The 27,230-nt window shown below is 38.4% G+C and overlaps 1 protein-coding gene across 1 annotated transcript; it reads right to left on the minus strand.

The window, feature by feature from the left end:
* Positions 1 to 1,843: 1,843 nt before the first annotated feature.
* Positions 1,844 to 17,613, minus strand: LOC145779538 (sodium-coupled monocarboxylate transporter 1-like). The gene is made up of 13 exons (XM_082591144.1): positions 17,449 to 17,613; positions 16,275 to 16,378; positions 14,864 to 15,052; positions 14,438 to 14,503; positions 13,448 to 13,567; positions 12,528 to 12,682; positions 12,013 to 12,144; positions 11,262 to 11,480; positions 10,893 to 11,005; positions 8,314 to 8,471; positions 6,376 to 6,590; positions 3,459 to 3,562; positions 1,844 to 2,993 (listed from the first exon to the last, which is right to left on the minus strand). Exons 1-13 carry the CDS (start codon positions 17,504 to 17,506, stop codon positions 2,758 to 2,760), a joined length of 1,869 nt encoding a protein of 622 aa, XP_082447270.1. The 5' UTR covers positions 17,507 to 17,613; the 3' UTR covers positions 1,844 to 2,757.
* Positions 17,614 to 27,230: the final 9,617 nt, after the last annotated feature.

The following is a 27,230-nucleotide window of genomic DNA, read 5'->3' on the forward strand; positions in this document are numbered from 1 at the left end:
TTTACTCAGCAAATGCAGTAATTTTGTCATTTCCAATGGAAAAATTCAACAAGTGAATTCAACAAAGGAATTAGCAACAAGAAAACATAGACTCAACGGGTGCAACCTATTTTGTCCCCTGAACATTTCGTACCCTGAAAATATCGAGAAAAAAACAACAGAGTCGAAGTCGCTGATCGGAGTTGCCGCAAACATTTCAAATTTCTCTCGATCTTTTCAGGGGACGAAATAGGTCGAAGTTTGATTTTGTTACTCCGATTTCAGGGTACGAAATCGAAGTACAAATTTTTCAGGGGACGAAATAGGTAGCATCCAGACTCAACATAGAGACATAGCTTTATTTCTAAAAAATGCTGAAGAAAGCATGATCTTTCAACCCTTTTGTTATGCCACCATTTTACAGTAATATTCATACCCAAATTTTTGTTGAACATGCTCTCAGAATGCCCCAAATTCAAAGTAATTTTTAAAAATTTTCTAGAACCCTCCTCCCCACCCCGACCACCGTCAATGGGTGTTACCTTCGGCGATCACGTCGTCAAGCTTCGCCCGCCTACCGTCAAACCACCCCCTTCCCCTCTCGAAATACCTAGCTACGGTACTGAATTGGATCATTGTCATTGGGGCCCGCAAAGCATATTCCGCACAGGGCCCGAAAACCCTAAGACCGGCACTGCGTGTAGCCTACTGTAACGCCAAATGTTTGTTTCTTCGAACGACGCACACCTCAGATCTAACTTAATATAAAGATTAGATAGGTAGGCTACCGTGTTGTACTGTATTTTGTACGAAAGGTATTTATTGACATACTGAAGTCTACCATTGAACCAACCATTTATAGGCATACTCCAGTCTTTTTATCGTTACTGCTGTTTTGGTTTTAAGTAACTTAAATAAACTTTTCATTCTCTGTAACAACATTATTTTCTATTGATTTAAGCTGAAATTACTCTTAGAACGCGCAACTTTAAGGCATTTCCCAGACCCCTCTTGCAACTGCTCATTTCATCCTCCTTGGATTCTGCGCTGGTTACCTTGCGCATTACCAGTTCAAAAAAGCCTTCCAAATTAAGTTTAGCTTTCATCGTCAATTTACCTTAACTTCAGTTTTAAAATAATTTATATCGCCTTCGTTTATGACGTCACTGAAAATGTTGCCCTTCCTGGAAAAAGACTTGCCCCTTCGTTGCCCCCTTTGCAATTTGCCTAGCTACGCCACTGCTCAAACACCTTAAATTTTTCAACAAAACAAATTATTTTTTGTTCTTTACCATAAGAAGGCAACTATTAAGACTTCCCATTGATAAGCTCTGATTCATTTTCCGCTGCGAGGTTGATATCGTAACCATTGTTCTTGATTTCAGTCTCCAAGATATAACGTTTTCTCCTCAATAAATAGACCCAGGTTTTTTTTAAGGTTTGGTTTGGGTGACCGCTAAGTAGTTTTAAGAGACCGCAAGTGTTTCATTTAAATACCAAAAAATAGCCATATTTGCTTAAGATATAGCGAGAAACAACCATTACTTTTCTACTGTACCGTAGTTGCAAGTCCAAATTTTGGGAAACCGCTGGAGAAATATGGGGGACCGTTTCGGTCCCCCAAAACACCTTAAAAAAAACAATGAGACCTACTTACAAAGGAAGTATAAATGTAGTCCATTTGTTTTATTTTTGTAACTGGCTATGCACAATGTAGCCTATGGACTTGTGAAGGATTTTATAAGTCGATAAATATGTTACATTCGCAATAGGATTGCCATCTAGCTACTAGTTTGGAATCTAACTTTGCTTTGCTCTGTAACCTGCAAACTTGCGTGAAATGCTCAAAAACATTTTGTTAGATCAAAGGTCATTGTAATTCAAAAACGATTTCAGATTGGATGTTGTCTTTTCATTCAACCATGCAACAACAACAGCTACAACAACAACTGGAAGCTGCAATAATATGCTTTTGAGAAATCATTTGTAGTTTTAAAGGCATACTAAAGGAAAATTTCAAACCGGAATTAAGCATTAAAATGAGTAAACTGAACATTCAAGAATACATTTCAAAAACAATTACCCAAAAAAATTTGTTTTCAATGGCGCTGGCAAGGCCCAAAGTCCAGTGTTTCATTTATTTTCATTTTTTTTCAAAATGACCAAAACGTGCAAACACAGCTCAAGAATACGTCATAAAGTCCAGCAATAACAAAAGCCACGTTACCACATCTGATGTTTTGAGCAAACTGTCTGCTGTTTTGATGTTGAAATGTGCTGTTTTGATGTACATACAGTACATACATAGCCTACAGTCAAATCGCCCTCAGTAACAATTATTGCGTGATCGGTTGATTGCTAGACTTTATGACGTAGACTTTATGACGTTCTTTACAGTCGCACGCTTCGTTGCTCAGGCCAATCTCGTTTTGAAAGCTCTGACAAAAGCACGCGCACAATGGTGGTCAGACCGCAATGGGGCAAAATTTTATTGAAAATCGTTTTATGGTAGCATGTTAAACACAAAGAACGTGGAAAATCGCCAAGTCAGGTTTTTCCTTTAATACCCCTTTAACAACTTCAGCAAAACCCGCAGACTGCCAAAATCTTTGTCTTTAGTAAGCCATTCCTTCTCGAGCACGCTTTAACGTTCGCGTTTTGTCTCTTCTACGTTTCCCCAGACTTCCGATATGTAATGGCAAGTGATACTGTTTTGTTTGTTTGGCTTTGATCGTCAGAAATAAAAAAAAACATGAAAATCATATTAGGCAATATGTACTAAATATCAGTTTCTGCCATTTCGACGTCTTTGCCGAAAAGCTTGTTCGAGCTTATGAATTCTACCATATGTTCTTTTTCAAGGCCCTCTTTTCTTTCCTTCTTTTGAAAGTTTGCTTCCTCGTAAAGTTTTGGAACTCCAAAGCGAAAGAATTGACGAACTTTTGCAGGAAAAATAGGATGAGAAATTAACGGAACAAACAGGTTTGGGTCTGCTTCTGATGGCTTATTGGCACCTACAAAATAAACGTTAAAGTGTGTTGTGATAAAATTTGAAAATTAGCAAACGCACTTGCGACAGAAAGATTTTAGCAAACCCTCAAAAAACCAAGTAGGCTAAGGTTTTTAGTAGGCTATTATTCCTTTTCTGTAAATGCTAACAAAATAATATAGGCTAGAGTAAATTTAATGGTTTCGTTGATTCGATATCATCAGAGTCTACCAAAAAAATGACTGACAATGCGAAACTTTATGATGCTATTAATTTAAGTTAGCCTATTGAATGTTCTGCATTTGTAATAGTATTTCAGCTTTTTTATTTCAAGCAACTAAAAAACGCCAGACAAACTAGAAGTATTTATGGGCCTATAGACGGAGGTGGGCCTCCAGGCATGGTTTTTCTTGGGCGGTTAACAGTGTTTTGTGTGAAGTAAGGTGTTGATCGATGATCTGAGTTTTTTTTATTCAAATGAAAAATTTACCTGTCAAAAAAGAAACGAGCAATCCAGCGATAACAGTCGAAAACATTGCGATCGCCGAATAGTACAAGTAGGAGACTGCATAGAGTGTGCTTGCCAAACCATTACTGCAACAAGAAATATAAAATTTAATAATTGCATTGAGAAATAAACAACTAAATCTTATTGCTGTAGTCCGAGGAAGCAATATCATTGTCACCACAGCAATAATTTGAGATGAGAAAAACTGAATTATGCAACGAAGGTTTCGTTTACTAAAATGATTTTTTTTAAATTTTAGTTAGATAAATAAACTTTTTATCTAGTTTTTATCAATTGTTGTGGTAAAGGACAGGTGGTTGGTCTTGCTAACTGTTGCTTTCAACTACTCGATTGCTGACATGATCGCTGATCGAGTTGCTATTAGGCCTATCAATCGTTGTCGTAGTTTGCGTAGAATCGCAACGTCACACCCAAGGCCGAGGGGAATTACAGTAGGCTACTGAAAAAGTTACAAATTTGCTATTAGGTTTTATGCTTTTAAAAAAAAACTTTGAACTACTTCATTTTTCACCAAATTCTTGTCTGGTTTATGTGGGAAGCTTTTATTCATGTTACTAAGTATTTTCAACTTTCACTGAATTATATCAATGTTAATTGCACCATTTATCCATCTGGCAACCTTGATACTGTTGTCTGCATGCAGTTTGCACAATCAAAAACGTTCAGAAGTCTGCGGTTAGATATACCACTCCAAAGAAAAATACAAAAGAACAGCGAAAAAGAAAAGCAGCATAATATATTTTTATATTTAATAGATTTGTTTATACTCAGACCTTAAATAATTACTAGTCTAGTTGATTTTCTGCAATAAACCACATCCAGTCCAGTTTTTGTTTAGTACAGGGGCGGATTTACCAGGTGGGCCTGATTGGTACAGGCCCACCCAGATTGACAGTGGGCCCACCCAAAATCAGATTTATGAAAAAAAAAACATATTAATGTTTAACACTAGAACAACCAAGTGGCACTGAATTGTCTGTGGCATCACTATTTCACAGCATGAGACTGAAGCTCAGCAAACCAAAACAGTGACTACAGCCTTCCACTTAAACAACCGGGAAGCGAAGCGTGAGCTCAAGATCAACGCCAATGAAAAAACCCTGCCCTTGTGCCCAAACCCTAAATATCTAGGAGTAGGCTAGTCCTGGACAGGTCGCTCACTTATCGTCAACATTTGGAGTCACTACTCACAAAGATCTCAACACGCACAGCTTTGCTAAGGCGTCTGGCCGGCTCAGGCTGGGGAGCCGGAGTTGACACCGTGCGCATTGCCACCATTGCGCTAGTTCCTCCAGCAGAATACTGTGCACCTGTCTGGAGCCGCAGTGCCCGCTGCCATCAAATCGACACTGCCATAAACGACGCCTTGCGTATCGTGACAGGATGCCTGCGACCTACACCATCGAACAATCTCCCTGTCCTTGCTGGCATCCAACCAGCTAAGCTTCGTCGCGAAGGAGCCATCCTCTTTAATCATCTCATCCGTCTCTTACTCGCCGCGCTACCAACCCCAGCCACTTGCTCCACTCAAGTCTCTGCGAGTCTGCGAGCGTGCAACCTCGGCGACTGAAATCGAGACACCCATTTGTACGTGCGGAACAACTCCTGATGAAAACCTCTGAAGACCAATCCATCAGTGCGGCTACCTGGGCGGACCACCAATGGAGCCCGGAGTGGAAGAAGAACTCCTCAAGACTTCAAAATTTCATTTCCGACAGCAGCCCTCACCCAACCGGAATGCATTTGCCAAGGAAGGCCTGGGTGCGGCTCAACCGCCTGCGTACTGGCGTTAGACTATTCCGCTCCAACATGCACAAATGGGGGATGGCTCCATGCGCGATCTGTGAGTGCGGCAAGGAGGAACAAACCACAGACCACACCATCTGTAACTGTGCCATCTACCATGCGCCAAATGGTGTGCGTGGTCTGCGTGAACTGGATGACGAATCAATTAAATGGCTGCTCGACACCTGCCCAAACATCTAGACAGCGTAGCTGCCACTGCTCAAGGGTGGTAAAAGGCAGAGCCCCTCGACCCTTGAAGTGGCGAAGAAGGTTTAAACGAAGAAGATTTCACAGCATGATGGGCTCCCACTTTAACCTTTGTACCACTATATCACTTTGATTTTTGTATGCTGGACCGCCGTGGCATTATTGGTGAAGGCCTACCAAGATATTTCCTAGGCCCACCCATAAATTACGTACTGAATCCGCCACTGGTTTAATACCGTTATTTTAAACTTTTTCAGCATCTAAAATTGGGTCAAAGAAAGCAATTTTTTTAGAATTCACAAAACAGAATTGTCAACACAGTTAAATCATTTTTGTCATACGTCAACATAAAGTATACAGAAGTTGACTTATTGATTATAAACAACTCAGAAAACTTTTTAAATTTTGAAATGGCAACACTGATCAAATCACTGAAAATTCAAATCGACTATTCTTGAACACATATCATATTTATTATTTATCAGTAGCTTAATGTTAGTAAGTCCCACGCATTACTTTGTACAGTACGAGTTCTAAAAAAATGTCTCCATCTTGCAAGTAAACTCCAATTTTAAAGTGATCTTGATCTTATTGTTCTTCAAGATTAAGATCACATAAAAAAGTGATCTTAGATCAAGATCACCAAATAAAAGTGATCTTCAAGATAAAAATCATGCCCATCTCTGCTTATGATGCATTAGCTTTTGTGATTGAAACGATTAGTTATTATGAAATAAGTAGGTAAACAGATGACGATGTGTTAGAGAGAAGAGTAGCGAATCTGCCAAGAAGCAAAAGTCTAACTATTGGTAGTTACTGTTCGGAATGGTCAAATTAAACCACAATTTCGTTGCTTGATGTGTTTCAGTTTCCATTTCACATTTACCTTTCATCTTCAATGGATGTAGAAGTAGTAAATGTGGTTTCCGTGATTGCGGAAGGTGAGCTCAATGTAGAAAAATTGGATCCAGACATAACACTTGGACATCCTTCTGTCGACAACGGCAGCGCTTGGTTTGTGGGAGATTTTCCATACAAAAGACCACCCAGTGATATCCAAGAAGTAAATGCGATTCCAAAACATTCTCCAACAAATGCTCCCTAATGTCAAATTATGTAAGTTTAGAATAAGTTTGGTGTAGTTTTATGTGAAAAGTTATTTGTGTAGCAAAGTTAATCAAAATAAAATGCTTCGATTTACAGTCAAAGATGTTAAACAAATTTTTCTTGCAAATAATCTTATAAACTTAGCTATAAAATAGGATTTTCATATTTTCTATCTTCAATTAAGATAAGTCTAATGCCTTTTTGATACAATTTATTAACAGTTGTCTACTGTTTTTCTACATTGTCTGTAGCCTAGCCTACTCTACATGCTACTGCGCAAGATAAGAGCAACAAACAAAGCAGTCGAATTGCATGCATTAAATTAATCAAACATTTGTAGTAAAAATGAACCTTTAGCAAAAAAACACAAATAAGCTGTGTGATAAATTAAGTGATCGAAATATGCCACTGTGTTTTATTCGCATACTTCGCTCCTGGCATTCAGACCAAACTATGTATAAAAATGGGAAAGCTTATTATCTGAATCGTTTGGTATTTCAAACGGGGTGAGGCAAGGTATTGTTCTCAGCCTACATCTGTTTTCAATATATGTTGATGATTTATCTATTCAGTTGAATAAAGTCAATCCTGGATATGCAGTTGGCCATAATTTTTTTACATTATATTCTTTTTGCGGATGACATTTGCTGCTTTTCGCCTGACCTAGATGTTTTCAAATACCTTATAAATGTATGCAAAAATTTTGCTAGCAAAGATAAAATGGTGTTTAATGCTACAGTCTGCTGAAATGCTTTTCTCTCCTTGCAATTTTAAGTTACCATCTCCACTTAAACTCATGATTCCAAATCAACTTGTTGCTTTTAAAGATAATGTTAAATTGCGTTTCTTGTTATCATGATGAGAGTGATATGTTTGTGTGAGTGATAATGTTGACGTAAAACTGTACAACGTTTAAGAGTTTCCTTAAAAATTCAATGGTGTGGAAAATTTAGTAGGCTATATCTTATCTTTTTCACATTTATGTGCCATCATTTTTGTGTTACATTGTTTGATTTGTTTTAGGCTGTACTCTTTCATAAACTGGCAAAGGTTTATGCAGAGGCGCTAAATAGCAAGCAACCTGCTGCAATGCCTCTGCGCATTTCCAAATTTAATGTGACGACACAGCAAAAAAAGAAAAGGTCATGCTATTGCTTTTAGCTTGGCCCTGTTTGTGTTGATGTAGTTTTGTCACAAATAGCCTATTTTGACATAAAAATACCTCTCACTTCCTCATTTAACCGGGTAAACTGTTTAAAACTTGAGCTTTGGAGTCGGGCGAAAAATATACGACTCCAACACCTTGATGTATGACTGGCCGTTGCCAGATGTTTTTGAGTTGTCAGATTTTTTTAATTTTGTATTTTTCATTTAATTTCACTTGTTCTGTGCAATACGAAAAACAAGAGACAATATTTTGAAAAAAAAATGAAAACAAAAAATTTATTATGTGCTGTTTTGTATCAAGCCGGAGTCGGAATTTTTGAACGATTCCAACTCTAACTCTGGATGCAAATTTGACCCACGACTCCACAGTCCTGTTTAAAAGGCGATATGGAGGATAATTGGGTATTTTTGAATGTCCCAGATGACAAAGCATTTTTCATCAAAAAAAAAGAACATGTTTTTCACAAAAGAAACGTATGTAAAGCTACTAAAAATGTGTGAGACTTTCCAAACAAGCTATGCATTTATAAACTAGCAATAAACATCTTACTATAGTATTTGTCCAGGGACAAAATAGGCCGAGAGCAAAGACTCCAGACGAAGCACCTCCTACTGTGCCAGCAAATGTGTACCCAATTTGCATAATGGTTCCGTTGATGTATCCGATCGATATAGCAAACACGGTGACAATCACACCGAAAGCAATAACTGCCAACAAATTCAACACAACAGTTGCATTTTATCGACTAAAACCAGGTGGTTTCGACCAGAATTGAATCAAACACAACTGTAATTGAATTGTAGGTGAACAGAAAACTGTGTAATTGATTTAACTCTGGTTTCGACATGTCTTATGACCAGGGGCTCCGAGAGGGGGGAGGAAGTCGGGCTACTTTCCCCCTAGCATAATATTGTAAAGGAAAAACGTTTGTCACTTTTGAGGGAGGCCCATTTTTACTACTAAAATAAAAATTTATCAACTTAAAAATAAACAAATTTTTGAATAAAATGCGTCGTAGTTACAACTTAACAAGTATTTTTTGATCGTTGTTATGTTGTTCTAACTTGAAAACTAGTGCTGTTTTGGCTACGCGTGTAGGCTATTATGTTTGCTTGACCAACTGTACCTTGACATAAAAAACTGCGTTTGCCAGGCATATGATAATGGATTCAGCATATTTGGAAAAGTGTCCAAGCAAGATTGAAGAAAGTAAACCCTTCTTGCCCATTTTCTGCTTATGGGTGTCATTGCTTAAATGCACTAAAGTTGGAGTTCATGATGTGCAGTGTTGTCCAAATATTATATCATTTTTGAGTAGTGTAATTGATCGACTAAGCTTATGTCATTTTCAATTGCAGCCAAGCCAGATAGGAAATTCTAAAGAAAGCTATCCCATTTCCAAGCAGCCTACTTGAGCAGTTTCAAACCTGTGCTTCTCTGCATTATGTAGATCACAGTCCTAAGCGAGATTCACTCTACTAACCTATTTATGCAGCGATAAAAAACTGTTCAATGTTTGTCGGCCCCAGAGGAGGCTCACACGACGACGACGAATGGACAATGAGCTGATGAATTTAATAAAGTTAAAAGAAGATAATTATTTAAACTACCATTCAACGTTTTATAGGCAGAGAAAACTTTTTCTCGAACCGTAGAAGTTTTCTCTGCCTATAAAACGTTGAATGGTAGTTTAAATAATTATTTCTGAAAGTTCCTTGGTTTCATATTATTTAAAAGAAGATGTAATCAAAGTTACAGAAAGCTGGAAAGTAGGCTACTCGCAAGCTCAAGTTGTTATAGGAACTATGAATTTAAAAAAAATGTTTTTCTGGGGACGCCCCAACAACTCCAACGCTCCAACAACTCGGCTTCACCAGCTCAATCTTACAAACGAAATTTATTCTACTGTACGCTATGCTGCAAAGGATTTGCTAGCTGTTGGTAGTTTATTCACAACACAAATGTATCAACAAACTCTCTAAGATATCGATAAGTTTGAAGTCATATGAAAATATCATTGTAGCTTATGTCTGATGTATAGTTGCAGGCATGTGGAACAAATTAGAACAAGTTGTACAACAATGACATTTTGGATAAGTTGGAAGGCTACTTTTGAAAGAAAGCTACCCAGTAAACAATCGGAATGCATCACCCCATGATATCTACTCAAGGAAATTATTGATTGCAACTTTCGAAACACTTTTCCAAATATTTTTGTTGCTTTGAAAACCTGATACGTCAACCAGTATTTCCAACGGTTGCCAAGACTTGTCAAGGGAGGAGACGTTATCACCGACCCAAAAGCGGCTCTTGCAGGATTCCACACAACGAACAGACAAGAATTCATCAGCAAACAGTCCCGCACTGCCTTAACACTAAAGAGTTTGAACAAACTATACTGCATTCTTTGGATATGGTGCATTTTTCTTGGACGTGTTTTTATTTGGTTCCGAAAAATCGTTTTGCTACGGGACCTAAATTGTCCTCTCAACGCCCGTGGCCAAAGGCACCACGTAGCCTATGAGGTGTGCATGTGCAGTTGTGCACATCATATAACTTCACTGCAATTCTTTCAAGAGAAAATATTGAGCAACAATGACAATTTTGCTGCAAGTGTAGTCGAGTGATTTTTGTTGATTTTCATAATTATTGAAAGAAGATTTTCGTATAGATATATACGTTGTTTAAAATCAAAACTTTAAAAGAATTCAATTTCACGATGAGGAAAGTAGCCAAGTTCGACTTAAGACACATGATGCAAGGCATGATACAAATTCATTACTTGTATTTTTGCTTAAAAATTGTTTTTTGGGGCCCACTTTTAGTATCGTTTCCCGACCATGATTTCTCTCGGAGGCCCAGCTTATGACACAACAATCACCAACAGCAATTCGTTATTTTTGCGCCGATTCGCAGTCATGTAGGCTATAAAGTTTTATTTATCAATGATTTTGTGTATATGGACACTATATTAATTTAAAAATTCTTAAAAATAAACAAGTTTTTAATGTATAATTTCTAAAATTAAGTAATGTTTTAAACTTTAGACAAACTACATTTTTTATTTGATAGGCTTTGTCATTTAACCTATGCTAAAAAAACACTAAAACTAAAAAAGGCAATATTACCAATTCCTTTGCTAATGGTTACTCTTCCTGCTTGAGATAACTTAGGCAATGATGGAATAACAAAGTCCTCCAATATGAGTGCGGCCAAAGAGTTGATTCCTGATGAGACGGTGCTGCAAAATCGATACGTTATTTCCTTTATTTAACTTTTTATTTGAGTGCCATCCTTCTACTCCTCAAATTAAACAGCTGTTTGTTACACGTGCAATCAAATAAGTGAAGTATTCCATAAGCTTACCGATAGAAACACTAAACACACCAGTCTACTACAGTTAACGAGTTTACAAACAAACCTTTTTAAACAGATTTACAGTAGTTGATGGGAGCATAAGTTTTAACACTGGAAAGTAAACTTTGCCAACAACTTACCTTAACGTTCCACTAAATCCAGCTGCCACAAATAAACCAGCCATGCCTGGAGAATCCTGAAAGATATCCACCGCTAGGTATGGCATCATTTGGTCTGGCTTTTCTATTTTATGAGACGTCAGAGGATCACAGTCATGATAATAAGCATACATAAGAATTCCACCAATAATAGACATTGAAATAAATATAAAGTGTGGAAACATTGATACGACTGCAGCCCTTCGAAAAAAAAGAAAAGAATTGATTTACCAAAGTAGAGATGATAGATCTCAACCTTTTTCTGTGTTAGACCAAGAGTTTAAACGTCAAAGGTGTGGGGAGCCGTATGAAAACTAATAAGGATGTTTTAAAAATACAAAACCTCCTATTGGCCTAAATGATAAAAACGCGTAAACAAATATTTTGAAACTTAAAATCGACTTTCAACAATGTGCAAAGTTAGGACGGAGTTGAGACATTTCATAGCAAAAGGTTTTTTAATCTGCCACCGCCACAAGAACCATAATCAAGGACATTACGCAGTTCCGAGAACCAGGGTTCAGAATCACTGCTTTGAACACTTATAATGACATTTTTAATTTAGTTATCTAAAACTTCTTCGGTAGTTAACTGCTCAGTTATGATAGCAGTGTAGCTTTTTTACACGTGTAAGTACCAAGCATTTTGAAGCACTATGTAAAGTAGGTTACAATTCCAACAAGCAGGCTTGCTTGGTAATTTTTTTTTTGTAAGACGACGACCAACAGCTTACTTTCTAGCCTTTGAAACAGAGTCGCAGGACAAATATCGTTGTATGATTGCTTGATTTGGGCTACTCCAGGCAATAGCACTTCCACCAATAATCGTCCAAAACGTAGTCCGTATTCTTGGATCTGGATTAAAGCTAAAAAGAAAGACGCGTTACAACCATTATTCAATAAGCCACTGGCTGTTTGTACTATATTGCACCTTTCATCAAACAGTGTTTCAAAAAGAGTGTATGCAATGAGTGCTATTTGCTTGGTAATGTAAGCCATTTGTAAACGAACTGTGCCATCCCATATAATAAGAATGGCCCAAACTGTAGACTTATAGCCTACTTGTAAAATGCAAAATCGTTTTTAATGAAACGCATGATCAAGATTTTGGTAAACGTCAGTTACATGAATGATACTCCAGATAAGTGATGATTAGTATTTCATCACAACAATCATGCTATTACTACGATAATACACTAACAAAGCTAAGTAGCCCAATAGTATCACAAGAAGGACAACAAATAATTACTTAAATAAGTTTAATCTTCCTCCTTGCTTTGCTATAGTCCATGCATTCCCAAAACCTCCGATCATTATTGATACTTTGATTAAAACAACAAGAAAACCGACGAACATAATCAGAGTTTGGAACGTGTCGGTCCAAACAACAGCTTTCATTCCGCCCTAAAGAATATTTGCATTTCACCATCGACGCACTTGATGTTAATTTAAATTAACCATAAAAGCTAACAAAGACGTCCATGCTATGGTTCCAATAGTCTATCAAATTAAGAGTTACAAATTAGCTTAATCTAGTCCAGTAGTTCTCAACCTTTCAGTCTCAGCGGATCGCTGTAGAAACCTTTAAAGCTGGTCGCGGACCCTTCAAAAAAATTGTATCTGACATTGTAGTTTTTTGCGTCTTTTCAACAAAATAAATGTTTTATACAGTAGAGTACAATCTATAATCTTACCCTTATACGTAATAACTCTACCTGCAGCATTCTTGTATATGTATTTTTCACATTTCAATAATTGTAGCTCGATGGTAATTGGACGGTGAATATCAGTTTAGTATTACAGTATGAAAAGTGACTGATGCCCTTCGTAATAGATTCATGGAATGTCATTATAGCTTTTTTTTTGATAGGTAGCCTATATGTTCTCTTATTGTCACATTTCAACAGGTTATTAAGAAATGTTCAAACCCATTCCACAACACAGCAATTTATAAAAGTCATAATTCATCAATCATGCTACAAATTCAAAAGAACTTCATGGACCTCCTAAAAACTCTTTAAGGATCCTTTGGGAGTCCGCGGACTCAAATCGCTGATTTAGTCTATCTGAGGTAATGCCAAAATCGTAAAAAAATAATTTATCAATCGGTTCATAACTTTCATCAACTGACTTTAAAATGCAATCTTTTCAATTCAATAGGTTACTTACCAAGGTTGTGTAGAATGTACATATACCACTTGTCAGCAAAATAGTAGTAATCAATCCCAGAGGCGTAACTGCACTTAATGCAATTCCAGGCACGTAAACGGTTGTGGCCATGTAGAACACCTGTGCATAGTAAAAAGGGAAAGTAAAAGTTAATTGAAAAAAACAACAACATGTATTGAAATTTCAAGTCAGCTTCTGTAATGAAATGGAGTGGGCAGTTATTGCCCGTCAAAATTTTTTCTTTTTTCTCACAAATAATGTTTTTAAAGAAAACACAAGTTTTGTTACTCTGTGTTCGACTGTAAAGTATTTGCCCAGTAAAAGTTGCTTTGGTTTTTCCAATATTTGTCTTTCTTGTTACCCAGTGTTGTACGCGTCAATGAAATAAATTGACGGCGTCAGCGTCAGCGCGAACTGCCTAAAAACTTTACGTCGTAAAGTACTGCGTCAGCTCTTAAAGAAATTGACGGCGTCAGCGCTAATTTCTAGCGCTATTTTAGCGATTTACGACTTTGTCTTGTCTCGATTTCAACTTTTCTCGACTCAGATTCCCAGGATACGATAAACAAACTTGAAACTACATAATTAGATAGATAAATAGCTGCTACAGAACAATATTGTTCATTGCTATCAGTCTGAATGTCAAAACGTCAAACAAAATGTAACTCTCATTGTGAAACGAGATTTTCCATGAAAACGAAAAATGACGTATAGCGCGTGACGCTTAAAATCGGCAAAATAGTTGACGGCGTTATCACTTCCGTCAACTAAAAAATAAACTGACGGCGCTAGCCTCAGCGTCAACAAAAAGTTGACGCCGTCAACGTACAACACTGTTGTTACCCCTTGGGTGAAATATCATGCTTTGGTTTTAATCAAGTGGGCGAAAATTGTTCTGATACCTGTTGTGTTTGATATAGTTTACTTCTTGTTACTTTGTTTTCATCTTATTAAGCTTACAATTGGTTGTCATTCACCACTAAAACTTACCATGATAAAGCATCCACAAGCAGAGCCTAGTTTTCTCATTCTGGAATTAAATCGAAGTTCGAAAAACTGGAAATAAAAGTTTGGGCAAGAATAATTCATAAATGAAGTTGATCATGCAACAGCATTAGACGGAATAGCTGCGCTACGGCTTAATAAAAGCTCGTATTCAAAACTTACGTCTTGCATCAGCATATAGCCTACTGTAGTGAACGATAGTTCACGTTTGTTCAATGCTTAAATAATTAAAAATAAAAATAAAGAACCATCTTAAATTAAGGCCTTTACTCTGTCGTTTTTTTTGTTTTTTTTTACAATAGAGCAAAGTACCGTAATGAAGGTTTCTACTTCTAAAGAAGGTTCTGAGTTTAACATTAATAATTACCGATAACTCGATGACTCAAACTTCACGGAACGTTATTAACAAACCTCAAACATTGATGATATTTGCAAACGATGCATGAGAGGGATGTAGAAGACACACATGATCGTCGTCGGTAAGATACCAGCGATTGTAAACCACATCATCACTGTTCCAAACAAATATGCCTCGGCTGGGAATGAAATGAACGTGAGAGCTGAGATAAACGTTGCGGATATCGATAATCCGAGAGGAATCTGTTAAAACAAAATTGTTATAGATCATATAACTTGACCGACAGGGTCACAGAGAAGGTCTAAACCTATTTCATCTGTGCTGACCGCACAAAAATGATCACAGTAAGACAAAAACTGAACTTAAGTGTGCCATAGCAGCTTATAGGCCTGCTGAGCTGATATTTGCACAGTGCTATTTAACAAACAATCTACTCAACACCTCAAGATGTAATAATGTTATAGGCGATTCTTCCACCAATAAGTGTTTCAACATTTTTCTGTTGAGGGAGATTTGCTGCATGTGTTTTATTCAAAAGTAGATTGCACGAGGAAGTCCAGTAGATTGAAGTCAATTTTTTTTTAAGAGCAATGTTTTCTTTGAAGTAGCCTTGTATTGTTTTTGATATATGTTATAGCTTGTTTAGAAGTTTGAAGGATATCTAAAACCACAACGACCCGCAACAGTGCACGCTTTGACGTGCATAAAATCTCACTGATGCTTCTCAAGTCTAGAGCCACAGCGTAATATTTTCAGGTATTGCTCCACTAAAAATTAGCAAGCAAACCTGACCAGTGATTCTTCAGTTCTAAAGGAATTTAACACGGAGCAATGATTTAAAGAAGCTTGATGCTAACCAGTGGCACATTGACCACTTGCTTGAGAGTTGAGATCTCACAGGATGTGCAAAAATGTGGGTTCGATACTTGTCTAGAGCACGCAGCTATGCCTTTGGAAAAGCATAAGACATGCTTGAACAGAGAAACACAAAAATTGTTTTTCTTGCCTAACAGTTTACTTAATTAAAAATCTGCAATTAGAGGACATAAACCTGATTACAAAGAGTGTTATTTATCAGTTTTCTTGAAAAAATCAGTTTTAGTTCATTCGTTCAGTTTAGACGGATATTACCAATTTGTTGCAAAACTGCAAAACATTTGTATCGCCCTCAAACTAAGCCAAATGCTTTGAGAAGAGGAATGTGTATTTAAACAGCACTCCATATGATTTTAGTGGTCATTTTTTATGGTATGGCAACATAAGTTTGGTTGATCTCAACATATGGGTAGACCCTCAATGGATAGACCCTCGGCCCAAGATGCTCATACGACGACGAGTCAATTTTTACTAGAGATTACGCTTTGACTGTTAAACTAGACAATCCAATTTTGCTTTAGCAAAAAAATCAAAAGTGTTACTAAAGTAGTTGTTAGTCAGACCTTCAATTGCGATTCACATTCTTACCGGTGACATTTTCCTTCCTCCGAAGTTATATGTCTCCATGTTCTTGTCCTTCTTATCCTTGATCGCATAGTAAATGCCGATGGCTATGGAAACAACTAGTAAGCCTGAAATAGATGCTTCTATGAAAACCTGATAAAAACCTCTCACTGGTCATTTTCTTATTTTCGTTTAAGTGTATTAAAAGCGTGAGTTGACTTGATGTTCTATTGGATTTACGAACAGTTGTAATATGCATAATTTTATGAGGTGACATAGGTTTTTCCACACTCGTAAATTTTTCGTCCAAACCCCAAAGCAGATATAGTCAAAAGGTCCAACTCCGGCCAGCAACCCAAATTACAGTTTTTAGATGAAGCAAGCTGATAACTTCAAGACTCAATTGATCTTCAGGTGGAGATTTAATCAATTAATGTCGTGGAAATATGCTTTTACACCATCTTTTTGCCACTACCTTTCATGACATCATTGCTTAAACATTCATCAGTAGCTGCCTTGGAATCTTGTATAACAACTTTTAGGTTTTGTGATTTTAGATGTGGTAGGCTAATTTTGAAATGAACTCTCCGATTGATAACATATGCAGTATAAGTCTGTCGGCCCTGTGTCAAAAGCTTTTACAAGTATGCAAAACTATCAGAAATAACCTACCAAGACTTTGTCAGTCCGAGGATAAAGAGTCCAAACCAATAAGTAGCCTATGTAAGCAACTTGCACTCGCGCAAAATTATAATTTGTTGTTTTATAGAATATTTTTAAATACTTTGACTATAGAGCTGCTTGAAACAATAACATTTAAAACATTACGCAAGTGTTGGTTCGTAATTTTTCCTTTGTTGTCACAAAACTTCCTTTTTGCTCAATAACTGTCGTTGAACAACCTTAAAGAGATTTGAAAACAAAAATGTTCTGAAAATATTTCAAGAAGAAACTGCATTTCGTTGTAACATATATTATCGAAATGTTGCTTTGAGCAGTCCTAATAGTGAGGTGGAAAAGTTTTAATTTAACTTAACAAACCAATAAGACAGCATTGGTTTTTTAGGATGCGTTTCTCTATCTTACAACTTAACACAATCAGGGGTGTAACCTACATGGTAAATAATTTATAATTCTTGTGAGCAACCAATTTGTCAATGGAAACACTAAGTTTAACAAGACAGTTATAAAAACTTACCAACAATAACAATGAAATCAACTATTCCTAATGTTTTTGGTTCTTCAATGTCTTCCATTGCAAGTTAGTGTTTTTAGAGCGTTGTAAGTTCCTGTCGATCACAGTTTCAGTTATAATTCGCTCTGTTATATTCAACCAACTTACAAACAAATAGTCTACTCCAGTACCCTTGTTAAAATGCAACAGTGCAACTTAGAAAGTCATCACACTGGTTTGTAATTTTTTTTTTAACTTTGCAACTCTACGGTTTGGTCAAAAACGTAATTTTGAACAAACGCAATCACTGCTGAAGTCTTCGCTTGCTTCCATGAAAATAGACATGAGCAGCAGACTGCAAACAATATAACACTATCATGTGCTATTACTCTGCCAGTGTGAGCGTAATCGCAAACACTTGGTACAGAATAATAGATGTTGCAAATCAAATAAGTCATAAAATATTAATAAATTTCTAAATGGATTTGTTGTCATAGAAATGTTCATTTCTATGGTAAAGCAAATAACCTAGATGTTAAAGTCAAACTAACTTAGTCGTTAAAGTAAATACAAAAGCCTCATGTTTTTATACGCTTGCAAATTTTGCAAACTATTAAATCTTGCAACGGCTTTTATGTGTTAATATGTTCACTAACGTTGGACATGTCTTTTTGCTCTCATGTTTGCTTTAGATGAACATAAAACAATCTAACTTTCAAAGTAAAGCATTTATTGCTTTCATAAAACCTAGCCTTTTAATCGCATTATCTATAAGTTCGTTTTATTTCAATTAGCAGTCCACTGTATGTGTCGTAGAAACTTTTTTTTTTAATTTTCAAAAAATCTATTTTCGGCTCACAACGTGTTTTGAAAACAACTTAAACTCAAAAATTGAAAAGTGACTAAGATTCCATCAGTGTGTCCATTTTCTTTTCTTGTGATTGTCATTTAGAAACAAATTTTAGGAGTGTCCTCCTAGATGATTAAATCTAATTTTCAATTTGCCTACAACTTTTTCATTTAATTAGCCTGCTTTTTACACTGGAAATTTTACTTTACAACTCTGTCATCACATTCTTATATTGTCACAGTTTGCTGCAGCGCCTAATGTCGTAAATGTTCAATGGTAATATTATTAACTTTTGCAAATATCCTACGGCCTTACACCCTTGTTGATCCAGAGTTTTAACTGTTAATGTCTTATTGTTAACCGGCATTAGAAAATCTTTTTTTAGACAATTACAAATTTAACGTCAGTAAACTAAACCAGCATCGTCATTGGCTCGCAAACAAATCTACAATTAACCACGGATTTGAAGTTGAACCGCGATGATATACAATATGCGATAGGTCTAGTTTGTTGAAAACATTTAATTATTTGATTGCTTTTGCTGAAACGTGATAAAATTGCTATAAACCAGAGGTGTTTGAAACAAATCGGGCAAAGGACTTGATTTTGTTTGAGAAGCTCAACTCGAAAAGAAAATCAATGCAAAGGAATTACTTTACAAAAATTAAGCAAAGTTGTGAAAAACATCGTATTTTGAGTGAAACACTTCCACTTGTAACTATAGTTTTTGTATCTTGACCAATCACTTTAAAGTCAGCACTTTTCTGCCTTCATTGATTCATGAAGAAAACTGCCCGTCCCGATCGACGAGATTTTCGTCTTCCACCATTAAATGCTGGATGTTGAGCCAAGCAATTGCTTTGCAGCTATTGAATTGCGAAGATGGATAGCGAATTGGCTTGCAGTTTCTGTGAATAAACGACCTGCGACTCTTGTGGATGCGTGTCAAGTTGCTGAACAACTCGGCACTTATTGCGATTATCCATAAATTACTTTGTATCTTTGCTACGCTTCCAGTTACAACTGCCTCCAATGAGCGATATTTCAGTGAACACTAGAGTACCTCAAAAATTATTACCGCACGTCCATGACCAAGCCACGTTTGGATGGTCTAGCTCAGATGTACAGTATTTAAACAAGAATATTGTACTCGAGTATAATGAAGTCATTATTGATATATTTGCCAAGCGCAGTCATCGTATTAAAGTTCAGAACATAAACAATAAGGTAGTTTTTCCGACCTCGAATACCTTTTGAACATTCTCAGCGATTCGCAATGACAATTTACAGTTTAATGATTAAACTATGAATATATAATTGACTAAACTGTAGATTGTCATTGCGAATCGCTGAGAATATTCAAAAGGTATTCGAGGTCGGAAGAACTACCTTATTGTTTATGTTCTGAAGTGTTTGATATCTTTTGTTGGTTCATTAATTGGAACAGTAACTTAATTCTGCGGATTCGCTCTTGATTTTCTACCTTCCCCCCTATCTGACGATTTCAGCTAACCCCTCCCCCGTTTTGACGCATAATATGACATTTTGGTATAGTCCACTCCCCTTATTCAAAGGTTCAAATAAGTATAATTTTAACCCAAGTAGAAAAAATTTGAACCAACTAACAGCCATTTTAACCAAATTTGAGCATTCTGTGTACTACCGTTGAGACTACTCCGTGTGTAGGCCTACTATAGTACTACCCCCAGACCCCCATTGGCTTCCAGCCGCAGAGTCTGCCGCTACGCGGCTGACTGACGCAATGTCTTGCCCCCCCCCCCCCCCCTAACAAACTTTCTAAATACGCCACTGATAATACCTCATGTGAGAAAGTCATCATGGCAATAAAACGATATGACCCTTCAACGCGAAGGTAATGATTTTAGCAATGTCGCAACGCCTAATAAAATTACTTTTTTTCCTTAAAATTAGTTCAATCTGCATATAGAAAAACAGAACTTATCTACTTCAGCTGACAACTACAATGCGTTTGTAAATACTTGATTGGTCACAATGTTTTAAAAAACATCAGCTTTATTAATGACGTAACTTATTCCTGAAATATCAGTGCTATTTCTAGACTTGCATTCGAATTTTCAAAACAACACACTTTCAAGTGCATGAATTGCACAGTTTAAGTGATTGGTGACCCCCATACTCCCTCCCCCCACACCCCTGATACTTCATGTATCAGAAAAATTTAAACTAACCATATGATTTTTTTCTCAAGAAATTGCTGTAACGCCAAAGTGATTGGTGCCCTGCTTTTGAGACGCTACGCTACTGCTACACTATACAGCATCCTAAGCCTCATGCAACCATGGACACCTTTTAACAGTTAGCCAATGCATCAAACCAGTGGCGTAGCCAGGAAAAAAATTTGGGGGTGCCAAATATTTGATGAATTGAAGAGAACGACAAAGTGTTGGATTTAAGACATCGCCACCTGATGTGCAGTGACGTATCCTGGTGGCTTGAGCAAGGGGAAGCAATGAAACTGGTGGGGGTTAGAGCGTGCCGAAGGCACGCGTATTGTAGGGGGGTCCGGGGGCATGCTCTCACGGAATTTTTTTGCAAAATTACACTTAAATAATGGATTATAGCGCTTTCTGAAAACACTTTTAGGGTAATATTTTTATGAAGTTTATTAGCAGATAAACAGCTATTGACTTATTAAAGGTAGCTCTTACACACGAACGGGAAAAATCTGCGGCTAAAATTAGAGAACACCAAAAACTCAGCTACACAAAAACCCAACAAAGTAAGCCATCCTGAAATTGCTTCCACAAATTAGTTAAAAGAAACGTAAATCGAGTAAATTTTGCGTGATTCACGATTTGCAAAATTTATTGGTGTCTTTCTGTGTGTCTAAAACAAGTCCTTGGGGTGTTAATAGCCAGATGTCTTGGAAAACGTTATAAATTTATACAAATTTTATTATATTTTCAACAAAGGGCTCAACTTCGGAATCCAAACTTTGAAAATTTGGGGGGGGGGGCATGGCCCCTTTCGCCCCCCCCCCCCCCTGGCTACGCCTATGCATCAAACGGCTTGATTTAGCCTAGTCTTGCGTTGTGCATCTCAAACGGCGTTATACTTAGTTTAATCCATCTAATTTATGTAATTAGAATATTTATTATTAATTACTTATGTATCAATTTGAAGAAAGGCGTTCTTCCCGGCTATCAGCACAAGGCTGATTACTCACTAGCACAGCGAGCTGCAGTGACGCTTCGCTAACCAGAACGGTGTAGCTTCCACGCCAGCCATTGAGACCTCCAATTAAACGTTTAAGTTATTTTGGCAGCCGAATGTAGCATCGAATAGACAGCGATAGACACGTGTTTCGCCCATGAGGCTGGGCTCATCAGTATCGCACCGTATTCGCGAAGTATCGCACCGTATGGGCGAAACACGTGTCTATCGCTGTCTATTCGATGCTACAATCGGCTGCCAAAATAACTTAAACGTTTAATTGGAGGTCTCAATGGCTGGCGTGGAAGCTACACCGTTCTGGTTAGCGAAGCGTCACTGCAGCTCGCTGTGCTAGTGAGTAATCAGCCTTGTGCTGATAGCCGGGAAGAACGCCTTTCTTCACATTGACCTACCCCTGGCACCTGCTGGTTTTGTTGGCTCTTTCTTTCCACAAAGATAAGAGTTAAACTGACTGGTAAAGCGGCGGTCGATTACTCAAAGCCATGGCCGCCGTTACCTACCTTCCATGTGTCGTGCGTGTGGGAAAGCGGAAGAGACTCTCCCCCACATATTGAATCACTGCCCTACCGTGATGACTGTCGTCACGGAACGACACAATTCAGTATTGAGGGAGATCGTGGGGCACGTGCCTGCCGAATGGCAACCCGGGCTTTCCATAGATAGTACGGTTCCACAGCACGTGGAAGCGGGCGGTGCCGATCTGCGTCCTGACATCGTCTTGCAACGCCCTGACGGTGTCACGGTCGTATGTGACGTCACATGTCCGTTCGACAACGGCGCGGACTCTCTTCGAAAAGCCGCCGACAGGAAACACGACAAGTACGGCGAGTTATGTGTCAACATAAAGGAAGACAGGAAGCGCCCTTGCAGGGACGTCCTGTCACTTCCGTTCGTCGTAGGCTCCCTCGGGAGCTACGCCCCGATGAGCTCTCGAGCTCTGACGGCCTTGGGCGTTCCTACTCGTGGGGTAGCAGAGGTGGCTAGAAAAGTGGCTTCCCTCTCAATCAAAGGATCCTTCCGCGTCTGGAAAGCTTGGAACGCCGGGCTCACTTGTGGAGGGGCTACGTCATAGAAAAGACGACATCAGCGATCAGAAACTTATTCCCCAATAACGTTGCAGTAAGTATCCGGGCGCGCAAGACAGCAAACCGTTTAGACGTTATAACCTTATAACAATATTGGCTTAAAATTGATCACCTTATGTCATCACCTTATTTCTATAAACCTGCGCCATTTCTTTTATATGATACTCCAGTCTCTTCAAAAACAACCATTCTAAAGTAAAAAGGAAGGAAATAAAATACCTCATGTACATTGTGACTTGAGACTGGTTTAATAGCAATTAAGCAATTTCAATCCTCACTAGATTCTCTATGTACTAATCAATCAATTGTTTCGAACTGTCATACGCTGCTTTCGCCTTGTAACGCTGTTCTTGCCCGCTCGGATCAACATCGCTCCGCTTTCAATGCATTGATCAACACGATCCCCTGATCAACTCGATGCAGCCTCAAAACTTCTACCACAATTTTCTATTTTTACCGGTAATGCAGCCTATCAGTGCCTCTGGTTTCGATCGCTAGCCTCCCCGACCCAGCTGGGCGAACCTGCCTCAACGTCTGGCCAGTGCACATCCGTGCTCGCCGAATGAAAGCTTACTCTTCTCCAGTGAGTATTAATTACACTCCCACCTATATATATATATATTTTTTCTTTTGATTACAGTATATTGATTCATCGAGCCTCTGCTCCACATTTTTATTGAATATTCGTCTGCCACGAGAGCCAAATTATCCTTAAATGGTTCGACTCTCTTCCTCGTGGGAGACCCCAATTTTATCCGCTCTGCCTACTGGCAGACCGGGTATAAGAGTCAAAGTACCTGCGCGAAGACGCGTGAAGGAGACGTGGGCGCTGCCCGGCGGTCAATTACTGCCGGTTCCAGCGTCCACACACGACGGGTCGCCCGGTTCGTCGCAGGGCTTCTTTCTGGGCTATGCAGAAAGAGCCTGTCTCCCTGGCCCGCTCCGCCATTCTAAATTTGCGGACGGGCCATATAGTTTTTCGATCCACACTCTCCCTCCACAGGTACCTCGACTCCCCAGCCTGGCCCTCGCGACCTAAGCTGGTGGACTTAACCCTCCGGGTGCATCGTCACCCCATAAATCACGCCGCTCCCCGCCGCCGCGGGGTGTGGCAGGCCGGTTTCTGAAAGTCTTCGACCTGGCTATGTTTGTTTGTGCTCTCTCGCCGTGTCAATTATTTGTACCCGTGCGCTGTTGATGCAAATAAAACAGTTTTACACATACGGTGCGATACTGATGAGCCCAGCCTCATGGGCGAAACACGTGTCTATCGCTGTCTATTCGATGCTACAATCGGCTGCCAAAATAACTTATATGTATCAATTGTTATTATCGTGAGTAAATATTCAAATACATCATCAAAATTCTTTGAAGCGTTGCGTATCAAGAGTCAAAGTCATTGGTTGAATAACCAATTGCACGTTGCAGCTCAGTCTTTTGTATTTTTCTACGTTTTTCCTTATCATCTTTACCGTGTGTGATCTTTTCATTGCCAAATGGTGTAATATTTACATGTTATTCTTATGTTTCATGTTGAATCTCGAAAGAACCGTTTGCAGGTTTGGTAGTAAAAAAAATTCTATTAGGCTATTACTAAATTCTAAATTAAATTAGGCTATTACTAAATTCTATTGCTAAATTCTAAATACCTATTAGGCTATTACCTAGAATTCCAATGTGTTTGGATTTTCTGATCATGTCTGGTTGGAAACCGACAAAGCTCAATTTGTTTTTATTGTTTTGTCTCCAAATAAATCATCCTAATTTTTGTGTCGTTGCTTGCTGTTGTAGGCTACTTTTTATCAGAACAAAGTAAACTTTTCTAAAGGCCTAGTTTGATATTTGGTGACCGTGCTTAAGTTACTTTCATATACGCAGTGGCGTAGCCAAGGGGGGGGGAGGGGTTTGGGGGTTACAACCCCCCCTTTGGCACGCGTGTGACGTCACGATATTGAGAATGATGCTTTCAGTCCCCAAAAAATATGCCTGATTTTAAACAAAATTGCATTAAAAGAGCAAGTTTTGCCAATACCAAACATTCAAACATCTCAGCCAGGATTTAGCAACAAGAAAACACAGAGACTTAGCTTTATTTCGGAAAACTGCCGAAGAAAACATGATCTTATCCTTTTGCTATGCTACCGGACAGCACCATTTTACATGAATATTTCTACCCACATTTTTGTTAAAAATGCTCTCAGAATGCACCAAATTCAAAGTAATTTTTTCAAATTTTTCTAGGGGAAGCCCCCCAGACCCCCGCCGCTGGGTGGTCAACCTCCCCCCCCCCCCTTTCAAATTCCTGGCTACGCTACTGCATATACGTAACACCTTTTCCTTTTGTTTCTTTACACTATTTGTAACTTTATCATTGCTGTTGTTTTCCAACAAAGAAAAAATAAACTGCATATTAAATCGCTAAATTGAGTATAAACGAATAGTCATCCTGCACTGCCCCACTGTGTGCCAGAAAACCGCTCATTTATAGGTTATATAACCGGTCGTCCAATAGGCCGAGATTGATTGCCTTTCCTTTGGAATGTGTGCTGTCTACGAAAAGGAAAATGTTTACGAAAAGGATTAAATGTTCGGATGCAAGGTTTCTGTTGACCAAAGGTCATACAGGGTCATCAAATGTAGAAACAAGCTTCGTGCGTCAAAAGCATTGATATGGCCCACTCGAATTTGTTATGTAAAAGGGTGGTAATAATATTATGACCGTTCCAAAATCTGGAAGAGTTGTGATTCATTCACAAACTACGCAACGTACACAAAACTGTACATGATAGCCGACTGTTAGCCTACTGTGCTGTGTGGTAATAAATCGCTCAGTTTACAGCTTACGACTGGTTGTAAACATTTCGCAACAAATTTTGCTGCCTCCCTTGCTTGGAAAGCACACGGCACGCAACTGTAATGTGAAGTGTTTATGAAAGAACTAATCGATGTAGATAGTCAGTGCCGTGAAAATGTTTCGAATGTCCACAGTCCACATTGCCTAAGAATACTATACTAACTTAGTGCAAAAACACATGGTACGCATTCAACTACGTGGTTAATTCTAAACATTGCATACACACTTGACAAAAAATTATCCAAATCATCTGTTTATCACACGGCAACCTATAGTTCTAAACGTTGTGTCAGGCGCGGATCTAGGAGTTTTTTTTGGGGGGGGCTAGAAAATTTGAAAATGAATTAAAAAGTAAGAAAAAGATAAAACAGATAGCCTATGAACAATCAGTGGCGTAGCCAGGAATTTGGGGGGTTTTGACGGCCGGCGGGCGAAGCCCGACGGCGTGTTCGCCAAAGGCGACACCCAGCGGCGGGGGGTCTGGGGGACCTCCCCCAGAAAATTTTGAAAAATTACTTTGAATTTGGTGCATTCTGAGAGCATTTTCAACAAAAATATGGGTATAAATATTCCTGTAAAATGGTGCTGTCCGGTGGCATAGCAAAAGGATAAGATCATGTTTTCTTCGGCATTTTTTCGGTAATAAAGCTAAGCATCTATGTTTTCTTGTTGCTAATTCCTGGCTGAGATGTTTGAATGTTTGGTATTGGCAAAACTCGCTTTTTTAATGCAGTTTCGCTTAAAATTAGGCACACTTTGTTTTAGAGACATGGAAACTGACAGCATCATTTTCAATCTCGTGACGTCACACGCGTGCCAAAGGGGGGGTTGTAAGTCAGCTGTGGGACTAATATCAGCTGTTTAGAAGCATATCAAACCATTCAACAATTTCTCACAAAATTTCGGGGGGGCCCGGGCCCCTTGGGCCCCCCCCATAAATCCGCGCCTGCGTTGTGTGCTTTGTGCTGTACATCGTTCACGATCGTGGCGGCCTTTATACACAGACCATGACAACGTGCAGCTTAAAATTTGACAGAAGGCGGATCTGTTAGTAGCCAAAATCGCTAGTATAAGTTGATAGTTTGAGTATTAGTTAATAAATATAGTCTTTGTGGATATTTTGTGTGATTTTAAGTTACTTCTGTTACCATACAAACAATGTACTAGATTTCGACACTTACGTGTTGGAATCCAAAAAGCGTCTGGCAACAGTAGTAATTGAGACAAATTTGTCATTTTTTAACGTAAAATTAGGAATTCTGTTGTAATTTGAGATTCAGTGATCACGCATTGGCTATTTAGATTCTCAAAACTGTCATTCCAAAGGGATACAAAGTAAATTTGGCTTAGATTTCAAAATCGAAATTACATCTGCCTTCAGTTCGCACGTTGTCAAGGCCTGTATATACAGTATAGATCGCGATGTTCACGATACAAGACACAGTGCATTTCATTGGCAGCATGTCTATTGTCGATGCTTTAAACATAAGTTCACATGTTCTTCGGTTGAGACTTTCTTGGTCTCGGTTGAACCCTGCATTGCGTGTTAGCTGTTAGGCGTTTCAATAGGCAATGAAGTTGTAACTGCCAGCAGTGCGAATGCAAGTTTATCAAGCGATTGCTCCATGCTTTTACTGTAGATAGAAGATTGTTTCATGAATTTGTGACGTTAAAGTAACTTTCATTGGGATCTTTAAAGGAGCAAAGGTGGTTCCATGTTCGATTGCGGAGAGGCGTGGTTGAGAAAGGTCTCATTGAGGACTACTTGACCTACGGCTCTAATGAAAGTAGAGCAGTCAGT

This window comes from Aplidium turbinatum, chromosome 11 (assembly GCF_918807975.1).
Source record: "Aplidium turbinatum chromosome 11, kaAplTurb1.1, whole genome shotgun sequence".
Taxonomy (NCBI): domain Eukaryota; kingdom Metazoa; phylum Chordata; class Ascidiacea; order Aplousobranchia; family Polyclinidae; genus Aplidium; species Aplidium turbinatum.